We start from the raw sequence: 15705 nt of genomic DNA, 5'->3' as shown, positions 1-15705 counted from the left end.
GTTTTCCTTTGGTTTACAGCTATGTATTGATTTCACATTCAACTGCACAATTCGCGCCAATAACATTAACAGGAACAGGAAGTGAAAAGAAATGCTCAGTTTTAGATTTGAGAGGAAAACCACAAATGATAGGGGAAAACCCACGCAATTAGGTGGGGACTGAAAACCCATATCAACACGCAAGGCTCGGGTCTGAGGTAAGATTCGAACCGGGCTCTACAGAGGTGAAAGGCAGGGAATGAAACCCCATAGCCAACATAGTTCCTGTGTGTTAGTATTGCTCAGGTGTTTGGCAGTCGCTATCGCTTGTTTCCCGGCAAGGTGCTGATTACCAATGCTTCCAAAAGGATTGTAATAACATTGGACATCACCTCAAATTGGTCTCCCGTGCCTGACAATATTAAAACCGCATCCCCACCTCGGACATAACTTTCCAACAAGTGGGTGAGATGCCGATTTTGGACTGAAAGGCAGGAGCTGTCAAAATGCCCAAACTAATCAGGCTGGTGATTTCAAATGTCATGTCGGCCATTGGACACTTTCAAAATGTGATTGTCAACAGTTCTAAGACAGAATCTTTGAGATAACACCTCTATTACTTTCCACAGAACTCGTTAACCTCACAGGCCCATTGACATCACGTTCCACATCCCCAAAGGGTTCACTAATGAAAATGAATTCTAAAACCCTTACGGTAATATTGGTCCAGTCGAAAAGGTCATGACGTAAATAAATCCTCCAACTTTGTGTGATACGATGAAGAAATAAAATCCAGTCAACATCTTACTTTTTAGAACTCCTTGAAAACTGAAACCTAGAATCATTAACGTGAAAGTACACTGCGTATTCCTCTGAGACGAAGAAGAGAGCTGGAATTGTATACGGGAAACGATTTATGTCTAGACCCCAGACGACTAATTGCACCTTGGCACACGCAGCATTATGGGGAATAGTTTGCAGCTGTAAGGAACCGATAAGTGAAACCTGTCTACCAAGAGGAAACCAGGATCACGTATCAGGAATCAGGAGAACTTTGAGTTGTAAAAACGAGGGATCTTTCGAGCACAAAGAGTCAGTGACAGTATAATATACCCTTTTCGAAACAACGGCATCGGCTTTGAATTTTGCTTCAGGCTCCGTTCTCTCGTCTGAAGCCCTGAGCACGTTTACGCAAAGCACGCGCAATTTTCAAAACAACCGCGTGGCCAAGCTAGCCTTAGCCGAATCTAGAGCTGAAGCCGTTGTTTCGAAAGGGGCAATAGTTTTCGACGAAGTACTGGAGGAGTGTGATACTTGTATCACATGGACTTCTGGATCAAAACAAACCGATTTGCCAATTCCCTCCAGAACTACGTAAGAAATGAAAATTTACACGGCGTCTGCTGCCACCTAGCGTAACAAAGTCTCCCATTATTTGCTCGTAATGATATTGTTTTTTTTACAGGACGTGAAAATCATTGCAATAAAGGTTTTAAGAAGGTTCCAGTATCGGAAACAATGTGCAATCTGCTGCCACCTAGCGTTACAAAGTCTCCCATTATTTGCTCATAATGATATTGTTTTTTGTTTGTTTACAGGACGTGAAAATCATTGCAATAGCGGTTTTAAGAAGGTTCCAGGATCGGAAACAATGTGCATGGGTAAGTACCGGTATGGGTCCTTCTTCGAATTCTAAGGAGCAGTGTGTCTTAGGATAAAATCAGTATTGTTTTCTTCTCAACTCTCAAGTTGTGGCTGTAGTCTGCTTCCGTGAACTGGTTGTATTAATTATTATTATTATAACACCATGGCCCAACTACATAAAGCCTGTAAGAATAAAACCTTTCGAAGCACAGAAAGATCTTGCTTTATAGAAACTTGTTACCAGCTGAAATTCCAAAAAGTTAACATTGTTGCATCCGGTGCCCACTCACTTTTTGCCTATGGTAAAGACATTTACTAAGCAGTATTATCTGCATAACAGCTTCATAACAAAATTTGGGCCCAGATCCGACCTCCCCAAAGCAGCATTTCACTTCAAGCAAACCTATGAACTCAGGTTTATGAACTTTTCATTTAAACAAGATGCCAAATTTATTTATATAAATTAATGTTTATTTCCAGATGTAAATGAGTGTACGGCTTTCGACAACATTTGTATGAATGGCAACTGCGTTAACACACGTGGTAGTTACCGCTGTCACTGCAGGCCCGGATATTCATTGGATCCGACCGGAACTATGTGCACGAGTAAGTAGAGCCGGATTCATCCGGATCACACAATGACTAGTGCAGGAGTCATGTATCCTTGGTTCCTGAATAACTGCATGTTGTTGCATACAAGACAACATTACCAATTAGAGCCGAGGAAATTTAATTGTGGCTGGTCCGCTACAGCAGAACTAAGTTTATGGACAATAGCATAGGAAGGTATCAATTATGTCAAGCAAACTGTTTTGCCTTCAAATTTGTAGACTTTAAAAAGTTGTTATTCAAAGTTTGATTGAGTCTGACCTGGAGACAATTGGGCTACATTGCACTTCCTTGAACATGTTTTGTAAAATCATTTCGAGTTATGACCCTTTCGGTATATTTAACCACATTCAATTTTAAATGGTTAATCATGTCACGGAATCACACAATATTAACGACATTACATTTTAAAAGCACTTGACAAATTTGGTATAAAAAAATGTATTGATAGCATAACAACTTACTACACGTAACGAGCAATGGAGAGCCATTGATAGTAAAAACATTGTGAGAAATGACTTCCTCTGAAGTAACATAGTTTTTAGAAAAAAAGGTTATTTCTCACTCAAATAATAAAAGACTTCTGCTGAAGCCTTTTATGATGTATCTGAAAGCACAAAAAGTAAAGTAAATTAAAAAGGTATTTTTCTTTGATTACTCTCTTGCAACCTCAGTGACTCACTGATGAGCCCGAAATTTCCACAGATGTTTTATTGTTTGAATAAAACACAATTATGTTGGGATACATCAAACGTGTCCAGTGCATTTAAAGGGTGTTGCATTCGGAACAACAAAGCATAACATGTGAGGGTCTGTGAATTAATCACTTAATATCTGGAATTTTCTCTCTTTTTTTATAACAAAGTGGAGGCCAAACGGAGATGTTTCAGACGGATATACGACGGTCGTTGCCTGGCTTCGAGCGCCTCTGGTCGGCCGACTACACGAATGGAGTGCTGCTGCGGAATCGGCTTGGCATGGGGCTCAACGGCGTGTGCGCTTTGCCCGGCCAAAGGATCTGGTAAGAGTGATTAGAGCTTCGCTTATTACATACTTCGGCAAAACTTTTTTCTTGTTTTTCAAATGTTTTATTTAGCGGCAAAATCCTCGGGTATGACTCCAATTGAGGTGCCACTTCTTTGTGTATTTGACGAGATTTTAACAAGGGACACTGGACAAGACTTTGACCTGTCGTACGAGGTACACCTTGTAAAACTGTGCACCCATGTTACAATTTTGCCGTGTGAACGGGGCTTTAGCTACATAATACAAAGCATACCAACCCTTTAAACCGCCATATCAACTGAGATTCGAACATGGACAGCTGTTGTTTGATATTTGGGGCAGAGCTTGCGGAAATAATATAAAGTATGTGATACTTTAGCTACACAGTCTAATTCACATTGATTTCCAGCCGATGTGCTCTACATAGTTCCACACCTGAGTCAAATTACGGAGGAATATTTGTGGTGTGGCGCGTAACCTTTCATTTTGTGCACTGCAACACCTCATACATTGTCTAGATGACTAGGCATTCTGGAGCATCATGAAAAAAACACTTCCGTTCCAGCATTCCGAGACGGTTTATAAAGCATGTTCTACCCTTTCTCGGTGATTTTGATTATGTGTTTACGTGACTATCATGTTTCGATGATCATGAAACGGGCCATCGCAAATACGTGCCCCATACGTATGCGACATCTTACGAATGCGCACATAAAATAGTTCGAGAAAAACCCTCACGGCATCGCATAATGCGCACAAAGTCGCACAAAAAGCACGACATCGAATACGTACATGCGTACATTTTGAGATATTATGCGATATCCGGCCCGAGCTCCGGCCCGCTGGTGACGACACTAAGTGACTTTTGCTGTTAAAAAAAAGAAGGAAAAAAAATACGGTTAGGGGGCCTATTGCCGTTGGCTGCGGGCAATGACAACGTTTGAGAATCAAAGACCGTTTTGTGTCCCGGCTGTTCCGGCCGCAGCCACCGCCGAAGCCATCTGATAAGGGTCGTCGATCTCAAGATTGGGTCGGTCGTGCGGGTAAAACATTGACGCGCGATTATTATAACGAAAAGTGATAAATTAATGAAATAATAAAAACAGTGTATAGAATCGCTGAGGCTACGTTGTCGGTCAGCAGCATACGAGATGATGATGATGATGAACAACGGAAAAGTGCACGTGTGTACGCGCTGTTCAAAGCTCTCAGCCAGTTACCTTTCGCGCGTGTATGTTTCATCAAAGATGGTGGCCAATGACGTCATGTGCAAATCATCTATTAATATCACTCAACCGACTATACTCGGCCCTTATTGCTGTCTATCCCAACATGCTAACCTGATTTATAACCTATTGTTCTCTCCTTTACCCACTCTCTGCAGCTGAATACCGCGCTATGTGCCCACAAGGTACGGGATACCATTATGTTCCTGGGAAGAGCCTATCTAGTAACGGTAATAAATTTCCACTTTTCCCTCCACTCTTCACCAACCCTTCTGACTGCCTTCACCATCTTTGCCGTGTAGCACAGCACGCATGCGCAGTGAAGAGATATGCACACACACATACACCCCATCAAGCACGTTTGTTCACCTGTAACTACCTACCTACCTCCTCTTGTTGCACAAATTGTCTTCCAGTGTGCTAAACAAAATAAAGGGAAGACAGCGGCTGCAATTGAAGTGATGTGTTTAATGTGTACTTTCCCGCCCTCTTCGTGCATTCTGACTGCACCGTTTTACTCGCACCACCGTTGCATTGTCTGCACAGCACTACTATAGAAACATAGGCTATTCTGTTCTATAAAAAAAATGAAAATACAAGTTACACTAATAACATATCGGACAACACTTAGAACACCAACACTTTCACTTACAATATTACACCTGTGTGTAGGCCTATAGTCACTAGCTAACTTCTATAGGGTAATCCCATATTTTGTATTCTCAATTGAGTTTCGCACGTCAGCATAGGCATAATATATAGGCCTATAATTATGGCCTAATTGTTTTCAATTTTTTGTAGAACACCATTATCGTTATAACCTATAGGCCTAGATTATGGAATACCGTATCTTCAGAGTCGGTAGGCCTACTCGTCATGCATCATAAAAGAAACTTTCAAACCCTACTACCGTAGGTACCGTGCGTTTTTACAAGTCAATCAAAATAGATAGTATAGTATTCCGTTGGTAGATCGCTGTACACTGTTTCCTCGTGTTTTTCATAAAGTCTTGCATTGTTCTAGTCAGCGAGCAGAGGTCGAGTTAACCAACGACGGCGGACGAGCTGCACAGGTGAGACGAGTCGACACGATGTCAGGGCATTTTCGTAATGTGTGTGCATGGTGTAGGCAAGGCCTGTGTAGAAAGTATGATTGGGCGTGCATGATCTTCTTTAAAACCGCCATGTTTTATCAGGATTGTGGCTGTGTGTATATGCACGGTTTGTGAAGGTCTAAGGTGACCGGTATGAGAAATATTTCATAGTAAGTGTGAATTGCTGTTATTCCATGACAATTCATTTATGTCGTCTTTACTTGAACAAAAACCCAGTTTCTTTTTCCGACGGTTTGGGAAATAACACAGTCTGAATCAGTTTCCTGCTTATTTCGATTGCGGCTATCAAAATAAATAATAGATAAGGATTAGGAAATAAATGTTTTTGTTACCAAGGATCCGGTCGTTTGATGCTATTTTTCAAAAGTTAGTTAACTTTTAATGTTATTTTCGATCAGGTGTTCCGCCCAAACAACCCGTTCTTGATGTTTTTCGCATAGGCCTAGGACTATTAACATAAGCTAATGGAAAGTATGTATCCTCTAAATGATTTCCAATCTTTAAATTTGAAACGGAACCATTTGAGACGACCGTAAATTGGAAGGAATCCGCTACCAACTAAACAAGACGGAGCACGTTCGGCATTGAAGCGAGTAATATCCTGGTTGATAAAATTTGATTTCCTTGAAGTAGGGACAGTTTATTTTGGGTTTTGTGAAGAGTAGTCACTTCCATCCTCCAACCTCAACACACAATGATCCCTCCGATATCCCGCTACCCGAACCTGCTGGGTAGTACGGTTTTAGCGAACACTTGCGGTAGTTTTTTTGTGGCAACAGAAGTTGGTGTGAATGTTTGTTTGGGGGGGGGGTCATTGGGTGGGGGATCTTTTAAAATATTTTACCCTTCGACTTTAGAAATATTGGCTGACGTAAATTTGCAGGTGTGAAGTTTAGGGTCTTATCATTATATGAACCAATTAACATCAATCCCCGTATTAGTATATCTTGTTAAAACATGATGAGGTTGTTAAAAAGGAACACGTTGCCTTGGATAAGTCGAGTTGGTCTTTGAAAAGCGTTTTGTAAAACGTTGGTTATAAAATGCATATGGTTAAAAAGATGTTTTAAAAGTAAAATACAATGATCCACACACATTTGCTTCAAAATTGCGTGGTTTTCCTTTTACTTTTTTGCGAACTAACACGGTCGGCCATCATGGGAGTCAAACATAAATGGCCGACCGTGTTTGTCGACGAGGTAAAAGGAAAACCACGCAATTTTGAGTGATACTTGTGTGGATCATTATATTCTACTTTTAAAATATCTTTCTAACCATATGCATTTTATAACCAACGGTTATAAACGCTTTTCAAAGACCAACTCGACCGATCCAAGGCAACGTGTTCCTACTAAAAGAGGATCCTAAGACATACCCTAATTTGCAAGTTCTTTCAAAAGATGCTAAATGGCTTTCGACGATAATTGTATCCCCGGTCCCAGCACCTTCATGAAGTGTTACAATGACCACTAGTGACAGCAAACATCCGAACTGAAGGTTGTTTTATATTAAGTTATTATTGTCATCCCTGCACCACCTGAGCGGAACTTCTTTCGTGTCGTTTTGAAACCAAGTTAGGCCTAAAGTTAACTTTTTAATGATCAACTAATGACCAACATTTAAACTTTAAACTAAAGCTGAATTTCCTGTTTGATTAAGTATATTTACTGAATGTATATTTGTTTTGGTTACTTTGGTATCTAGTTGTGTATCGGTCTATTGGATTTAGTACCACAAAACTCGAACCCGCTGAATTTGCTCAGAAGCAGCCGTGTGTTCTTTTGTGCAGAGCCAGTCGTGCTAAATGGAGCGCCCCCATGAGTTAGGTTTTGATAAGGTACAAAATGGCGGCCTCTACAAAAACATCTGTGAAAAGTTGTGCGAGTATGGCTGCGTTCCAATCAACGCTACATACTATTTACAAAGATGTGATGCGAAGTAGATTTATGAGGCTTGGTTTAGGGCATGTAGGGTAAGCCTTGTTTTACTTTTCAACTAAGTGAGAAACTGAAACTGAGAACAAAACGAGAGAAGGGGTTTTAAACCCAGCCCATGTGCGTGTATTTCCGACAGCCGTGGGCAGTGTTCCGTCCGCGTGATGAAATAATGTGCATGTAAACTTGCCTTTTTATTTAATGGTAAAAATTTAGCGTTTTAATTACCAATTTCTCAAGATAACTATTTTAAAAAGGGGCATAAAGTCTCACATTTATAACAAAAATCTAATAAGCGATAGTGATAAAGTAGTCTGGTAGTTGCCGGATACAGAAGTTTTTACCGTCTGGTCTTCGTTTTGTTTTCCTGAAAATGTAGTTATTTGTTTAGGTCTCCTGGTGAAAAGTTTTTCTTCACAAGAGAATTGGCCTTGGTTAAAAAGTAATTTATGATCACTCTTCCTCATGATTAGTAGGCACTCTCCCTCTCCACCCAGCTTCCAAACTAACTTGAAATATCACTTTTTCAGTCTTGGCTTTTAAGAATTAAGTGCCATAATTAGCGGAATCCTTTTCTATGACACAGAAGTGTCTTTCTGACAGACATGGCGCAGTACAAATTTCCATTATTACTATTATTACCAGCAGATAACAATCATCGTAGCAACACCAGACAGTTACATTACAAAAATACAAGTGTAGAGTATAACATTGAGAAATAAAGTGCAGCATTGTCACATATTTAACTAGGAATGTTCATTTAGTTTATAAAGGGAACACAATTTATCGTGGATTTGAGAACTTGTATTGACAACAAAAATTGTACATATCTGACATGTCTGATGTTTTTACTGATGGTCTGTGAAGTGTTGCTTAACCCCAAATCAACTTAAACATTCAACATAAAAAATTACAGACTTGAATACTGTCCACAAATGTATCACATTTTATATACACAAACACAAGTTTTTATTTATCATATTTTTTTGATATTTTATTTAAACTTAAATCTGAATACTCATTTATTTAGTTTATTGATTTTATTAATTTTTTGCTTGCCAAAATAAGTAAGTAGTTTTGTGCATGTTAAAAAAAGTATATAATTTTTATTTTTTTTCATTCATCAGTAGTTTTTATTAACCTGGCCTATATTTTGATTTACTTTGATAAAACATTTTACAGCTATCCCTAAATATTATTCTTTACTTAGCATAATACATACATACCTCTTACAATTTAGCTTTCACATGCTTGATAACATTTCTTTCTTTTTATCCTAAATATTTTTATTTTATAGAGTGCTGTCAGAGATTATTTTATACGACAATTTTTCAACTTGTTAAAATAATATTTCCAAACTTTCTTATTTTGAAACACCAATCTTGTTCACGGCAAATTTTGATTAAAATTAGATATTGTACTTCTAGGCATATAGAGGAAAACAAAGAGTTCTACAAACCTAGTATTTGGAATTAAGTTTATCTTATCATTGCACTTGCAGATGATTGTTTAAAATGAGGTTAGGTTAAATGAGGTTTGGGGAGTATTGCCTATCGGCTGATTTGTTTCCTGGCTGGTTATTCAATAATGAAATATACCTATTAATGACAGTATGAAGATTTTTCCTAGAAAACCTTTACTGGGCAAACCAAGTGGATGTTGATAATTACCGTGATTTGTTGTTTATTGCTGATGTTTTAATCAAGTTTTCTTTAACTTTTCTTGAATTGATATTTCACTTTGTTGGGGTGGGTGGGGTTAACTTAGGGATGGGGGGGGGCTTTGCAACCACACCATGACTGCCATTTTATAGATGGTTAGCTTGGGGGCCTCATAAGCCACTTTCTTCATCTCACCCTCTGTATTCATATTTTCTTCTTCCGTTTTTTTTTTGTTTCCCCAATTTCATGTTCTTTTTCCCAACAGCCATTGACCCTAGTGCATGTGAAGAAAATAGTCTATTGTGTACATATGGGGACTGTGTTAACACACAGGATGGGTACAAGTGTAACTGCAGAAGGGGATTTAGATCTATCAACGATGGACAAGCATGCGAAGGTAGGGTTCTTTTCTTTTTCCTCAGGGTTAACTGTTTATTTCTTACATTTTACCCAATATTATGCCACTCTGATATGCTGATTTCTATTGTGGCATCAGTTGAAAGGGAATGTATACGTTTGGTAATCACTCTTTAAAGACACTGGACACCATTGGTAATTGTCAAAGACCAGCCTTCTCACTTGGTGTATCTCAACATAAACACAAAATAACAAATCTGTGTAAATTTCAGCTCAATTGGTCATCGGAGTTGGAGATAACTATAAAAGAAAAAAAACACCCTATGACACACAAAGTTGTGTGCTTTCAGATGCTTGATTTCGAGACCTCAAATTCTAAATCTGAGGTCTCGAAATCAAATTCGTGGAAAATTACTTCTTTCTCGAAAACTACGTCACTTCAGAGGGAGCCGTTTCTCAATTAATCGTTACCAAGTGAGGTTTTATGCTGATAATTATTTTGAGTAATTACCAATAGTGTCCACTGCCTTTAAAATTAATAGGGAAAAAACCTTACTTGGATAGACGTACAGCAGCTTTCGATAGTATAAAGTACTTTGAGAATTATTTCACTTCAAAGTAATGCGGTTATGGAAAAAGCTTTTATCCCCAAAAATGTGAAACTGAAACGCTACTGGCGATGCATACATGATGACACGTTTCTCAGATTGTTACAAAAAATATTTCCCATGGGGCATTATACCAATATGGTACTTTGCTTGCGGTAAGCAGAGCCATGAAGTTAGGCCCGGGTTAGCTTGTCCTTTCACTAATTCACAAGCTTCCCACTCGTCCGTATTTTACATAATTAGGGATGATTCTAAAGAACTGAACTAGCCAGCCGGACCACTTTGAGAGAATTTTGACTGGTCCCCCTGGTGTTTTGACAAGCATTTTGGTCAGCAGACCGTTGTTCCAATTGGTCAGTTAAACCGATACCAGTTGGTGTAATTCTATTTTAAGGGTTTAAAGCAAGTCTGAAAACAGGGTACATGTATCAGGTTTCCGAGATATCCACAGATGTCTATTAGAGTGTATGACTAGATAATAACATATGGCACCACATCTGGCATTGTTTGAAGATGTCATTGTGAACACATCTGTTTCTTATTATTATCATACCTTTTTTGTTTTTACAAGACTTATTTTTTTTTCTTTTCTTGTATCGTGCATCCTGAATTGGGTCACGCGTAAAGCCAAACAAAAGTAGAAAGAAAAAATTGACTAAATAAACATGGGATTCATTTCCAGATATTGACGAGTGTCGAGAAAATCAGGATATATGCCACGGTGGACGGTGCATCAACTCGATGGGTAGCTATTTCTGCAGATGTACAAACAGCGGAGGCCTGCAACAAAACGGCAACATATGTCGAGGTGAAGATGATAAACCATAAACCACAGTCAAAATCCTTCTTATGCCTGGCAGTTTGTATTGATTCAAGAAGCTAATGGGGAAAAAAAGGTCTTTGCTCTACTGCATGATACACGAGTGTTGTGTGTGTTCGTGCAGTTTAATTACTAACATCAGTTTGGTTGTTTTAGATTGACCTGTCCATGTTTCAAAGCTGACATTGACATTGGTTTGTTGGAATGAGCGATCGCAATGAGCTGAAACAAAATAAAATGCAACATATATTCTTGTCAGAGTAAACTACAATTGTCCTCATTTGATCTCGTTTCACTTTAATTGAACTGTACGCCGTGTCTGATTTAGCGGCTTTGACTTTAATGTCATGTGAACATTGGGTTGAAGCATAGGATGCCTGTAGCAACAGCCTTAGGAACAGCCATAGCCATATAAGCCAGTTCAGACACGGCTATATACAGTGCAGTGATTTGTACTTTTGACTAGGATTCACAAAAGGTTCTTTTTAAAAAGCGACTATATTAATTTACCAGTAAACACTTTTGATGAGCAAATTTTAATCAGGAAACAATCAGTACCCCAGACATGGTATTTTGGCTGGTTACCATCTTCCTGGTAAGCAAAATGCGTTTATGCTTAGCCATTTTTTGTGCTTTAGCAGCTCGGAGACATTAGGCCGTGGCATCCTGTTTGTGTAGCTCAATATTCAAGCAATAGCTAGCAAGGGACGCACTGGTGCCCTCAGGCCAGCTTGTGATTGAGTGTGGAACTGTATGTAACCAATTTCATAGGCTTTAGGGAGTGTTGTAAACTGTTATTTTGTGTGTTTTCTTCTACCCACAGATATCAATGAGTGCTTACAGAGTCCGTGCGGAGTGAATGCATGTCTGAATACATATGGCAGTTATTACTGTATGCCTTCATCATGCATCAAGGGGTACCACTATGACAGCAGGGCACATCACTGTAGAGGTAATGCTCAACACTGAAATAGGGTGCCCACTTTGCAGGCCGGGGAAACTTACTAAATGCTATGGAGGGATTTAAAGGAACACGTTGCCTTGGATCGGACGAGTTGGTCAAAACAAAAGCGTTTGTAACCGTTTTTTGTAAAATGCATATGGTTGGAAAGATGTTTTAAAAGTAGAATACAATGATCCACACAAGTTTGCCTCGAAATTGCGTGGTTTTCCTTCTACTGTGCGAACTAACATGGTCGGCCATTTATGGGAGTCAAAATTTTGACCCCCATAAATGGCCGACGTGTTAGTCGACGAGGTAAAAGGAAAACCACGCAATTTCGAGGCATGTTTGTGTGGATCATTGTATTCTACTTTTACAACATCTTTCTACCCATATGTATTTTATAAAAAACGGTTACAAACGCTTTTCAAAGACCAACTCGACCGAACCAAGGCAACGTGTTCCTTTAACAGCCTTTCTTTGCTGTATGTTTTGACTTGCCTAGTCATGCCTTCGTCTACACCTCCTGTCATAAACAGAGTGTGGGTTCAAGTCCCGGTCGTGACACTTGTGCCCTAAAGCAAGACACTTAACCGATATTGCTTTGTCGTTCCAGATGAGACATAACGTCATAGATCATGTGTGTTGTGTAATAGAGGTAAAAGAACCCATTGCACTTATCGTAGAGAGAAGGGGTCCGCCCCGGTGTTCCTGGTTTGATTAGCAGCATATTGCGCCACAGCACTGTGTAAACCATTACACAGTGCTATGTAAAGGAAAAAGGTTTCACACTTCAGGCTGAGAACTGTCTGAAATGTTTTGCTTACAATCTTTTATTCCTTCTTCAGATATCAATGAATGTAATGATGACGACAGTTGTGTGAATGGTCAGTGTGTCAACCAACCAGGATCCTATCGCTGTGTATGCCCGACAGGAACACACATGTCTACAACGGAGGATAACACATGCATTGGTCAGTATTATCAGCAGGCATAATCTTCTTCCTACTATAGGCTGTTTGGGGTTTTTGCCTTTTTTGGCCCTTGCAAAAGTCACAAACATCATCATTAAAGGCACTGAACACTATTGGTAATTACTCAAAATAATTGTTGGCTCCCTCTGCCCGTCCTTTTTGAGAAAAAGGTAATTTCTCACTCAAATAAAAAAAAGGAATGCAACAAGGGTGTTTTTTCTTTCCCTTGCAAATGTGATGACCACTTGAGCTAAACTTTTCACAGGTTTGTTATTTTATGCATAAAAAGTGAGAATTTACTGGTCTTTGACATTACCAAACGTTTCCAGTGCCTTTAATAAGGGTTAAAAGTCCAAAATGCCTACATAATGTGCATCAGAATCTGCCTACTCTCCCTGATTCTGAGGAAAGTTCCCTAAAAATAAACCAATCTTTCCATGTTCTGATCAACAAATTTGAAAATCTCCCTGATGATGGAAACTTGTTCCCTTTATTTTGAATGTAATTCTAAATATTTTCCTGATTGATATCAATCCGAACAAAGATATTGACAAAATAGGGACACCGCAAATATAGGGCTAGATAGCTCAGTTGGTAGAGCGCCGGCAGGTTAATCCGGAGGTCGTTGGTTCGAATCCCACTCTAGTCAATTCTTTGTTCAACCCCCAAAATTATTTTCCTGATTGCTGTACAAAACTCCCAGAACTTGAATTCGATGCTCTTAACCACTCGGCTGTGACACCCTCTGAATCCAGTGCAGTTAAGCTTCCAATCTTTTTTTTCCCCGCAGATGTTGATGAATGTAGCGAGTCACCTGATGTTTGTGGTGGAAATGGAATTACTTGCGCCAATACATTCGGTAGCTACACCTGTGAGTGCCCCAATGGTGCCATGTATGTTGAAGACATGAACGGCTGCATCTACATGGACACCTTTACTGTTGGTAAATATACAAAATCACTTCTTCTACTATGATCAGTGTTGTAGCCACAGTGGGCAGTGCCCCTGCCTAAGACTAACAAATTTTGCACAGCACTCGCAGCAAAATACACTGTGCGGCCCAGCACAGATTTCCCCCAGATTGTACTTCAGCAATCATGGCCCCATTTCTAAACATGAATAATTTTGTTGAACTGCTCGCCCTTGGTGGACTAGATTGGATTTAGAGCCCACCACTAAAATTGGTCTAGCTTACATTTCTGTCCATGATCAATATAATTTTCAAATGTTTGCCAATTTTTTTTTTGCACTGTCAGCAGTAAAAACACATTTTAGGGAAAAATTACTGAGTTACGAATCTCTTATTCAGATTAAGCATACCAGTTGTTACTTTGTTAATGTGAGGGATTATTTTCTCATTTTATTTGTATTGATTTATTATTATTATTATTCAATTTTTCTTTCAAGAAACAACGCCAGCTTCTCCCGTGACGCCCGATGAAGAAGAGCAAGGTCCAGAGAGGAAGGACTGCTACGCTTCTGTTGACGACCCCAATTTCTGCAGCAATACTTTATCCTCTAATGCTACCAGGCAGGAATGCTGCTGCAGCGTGGGTGCTGGCTGGGGAGATGATTGCCAGCTCTGGATTTGCCCGCCGGAAGACTCATGTAAGTCACTCAAATTGAGCTAGTGCCAATAATTTCATAAAAGTTTTGATATTGATTTGATATTAGGTAGATTGATAAGCCCACTGTTTCACAATCGAATACCATATTGTACTGATATTGATAACCGTATTAATCCTAATGACTAGTTATTAGTTAGTGCATGAAACAATAATGTATTAGTGCACTTTACATTAGTGCCCTGGTCATTGCCAATTGGGCAAAATATTTGACACTACAAAATGGCGACTGTGTTAGTTTACAAAGCAAAAGGAAAACCACAAACTTTGAGGCATACTTGATTGGATCATTATATTCTACTTTTACAGCATCTTTCCAGCCACATTCATTTCATAAGAAACGCTTCTTATCCAAGGCAACGAGTCCCTTTAACTAGTAGAAAACAAGTTTGGTTAAAAAGTTGAAATAAGGATATGTAACTAACACAATAAATGTACAAGTAATGGTTGAACTTTGTGATTAAATCTTAGGAGTTTGTATTTTTATATGTATTCTTCAGTTGAATACAACCAGGTTTGTCCAATGGGGCGAGGGCATGCAGCGATTGAAGGCATAGAGGGATTGCATCCTGTTTTAGCAGCACAGAGAGACACAGGTGAGCAATGGACCCTTCCCATGAAATATGCTAATTACATTCACCCATGCATAAAGACCCTGTTGGTTGGCAAACTCCATAGAGTTGTGCACTAAATAGACGCGCAATCGCGTCTGCGTCACGCACCCATTACCAGTTTGGGCAAAACAGCGTGATGTTCCCTCATTTTGCCAACCAAAACGTTAGTGCACACGCGCTACGTGCAATTTACATATTTCATTGGAAGGGTCTATTCTATTCAATTAAATTTATTTATCATATTGGTGGTACGTCATGACCTAGCGGTTAAGAGCACCAGATTCAAGCTCTGGTGTTTGATCAGCAGAGTATGGGTTCGAGTCCCGGACGTGCCACTTGTGTCCTTAAGCAAGACACATAACCATGATTGCTTCCTAAAGTTGTGGAGGTAGTGCTTTCTGCTCTACCAGCCAGGCTTCTGATGGATGATACCCGAGCCTACATCCGTAAGGGACTGTGAAGGGGGTTACCCTGTTTCAGCCCGGGAGTACTGAGGTGGCAACGGCCCCTGAAAAAACTTGCATAAAAATCAAATCAAATCATGTGAAAACTCATTCGGGGTTTAGTTTGAATGTCGTTTCTCTATCCTTGC

At 39.5% G+C, this 15705-nt stretch overlaps 1 protein-coding gene across 4 annotated transcripts in view; it reads left to right on the top strand.

The window, feature by feature from the left end:
* LOC139939520 (uncharacterized) overlaps positions 1–15705 on the top strand; it is an 84129-nt gene that overhangs the window by 38929 nt on the left and 29495 nt on the right. For 3 of the 4 annotated variants that reach the window (XM_071935680.1, XM_071935758.1, XM_071935536.1), the window contains exons 5-15: positions 1578–1640; positions 2104–2229; positions 3098–3253; positions 4622–4693; positions 9438–9569; positions 10820–10945; positions 11781–11909; positions 12749–12874; positions 13665–13817; positions 14282–14482; positions 15000–15095. In XM_071935680.1, coding sequence (XP_071791781.1) covers positions 1578–1640; positions 2104–2229; positions 3098–3253; positions 4622–4693; positions 9438–9569; positions 10820–10945; positions 11781–11909; positions 12749–12874; positions 13665–13817; positions 14282–14482; positions 15000–15095 — 1380 coding nt within the window. The remainder of the gene's footprint in view (positions 1–1577; positions 1641–2103; positions 2230–3097; positions 3254–4621; positions 4694–9437; positions 9570–10819; positions 10946–11780; positions 11910–12748; positions 12875–13664; positions 13818–14281; positions 14483–14999; positions 15096–15705) is intronic. The other variant, XM_071935602.1, reaches the window with a different exon arrangement.

Source organism: Asterias amurensis, chromosome 1 (assembly GCF_032118995.1).
Source record: "Asterias amurensis chromosome 1, ASM3211899v1".
Classification (NCBI taxonomy): domain Eukaryota; kingdom Metazoa; phylum Echinodermata; class Asteroidea; order Forcipulatida; family Asteriidae; genus Asterias; species Asterias amurensis.
This window is presented reverse-complemented; position numbering and strand designations above follow the sequence as displayed.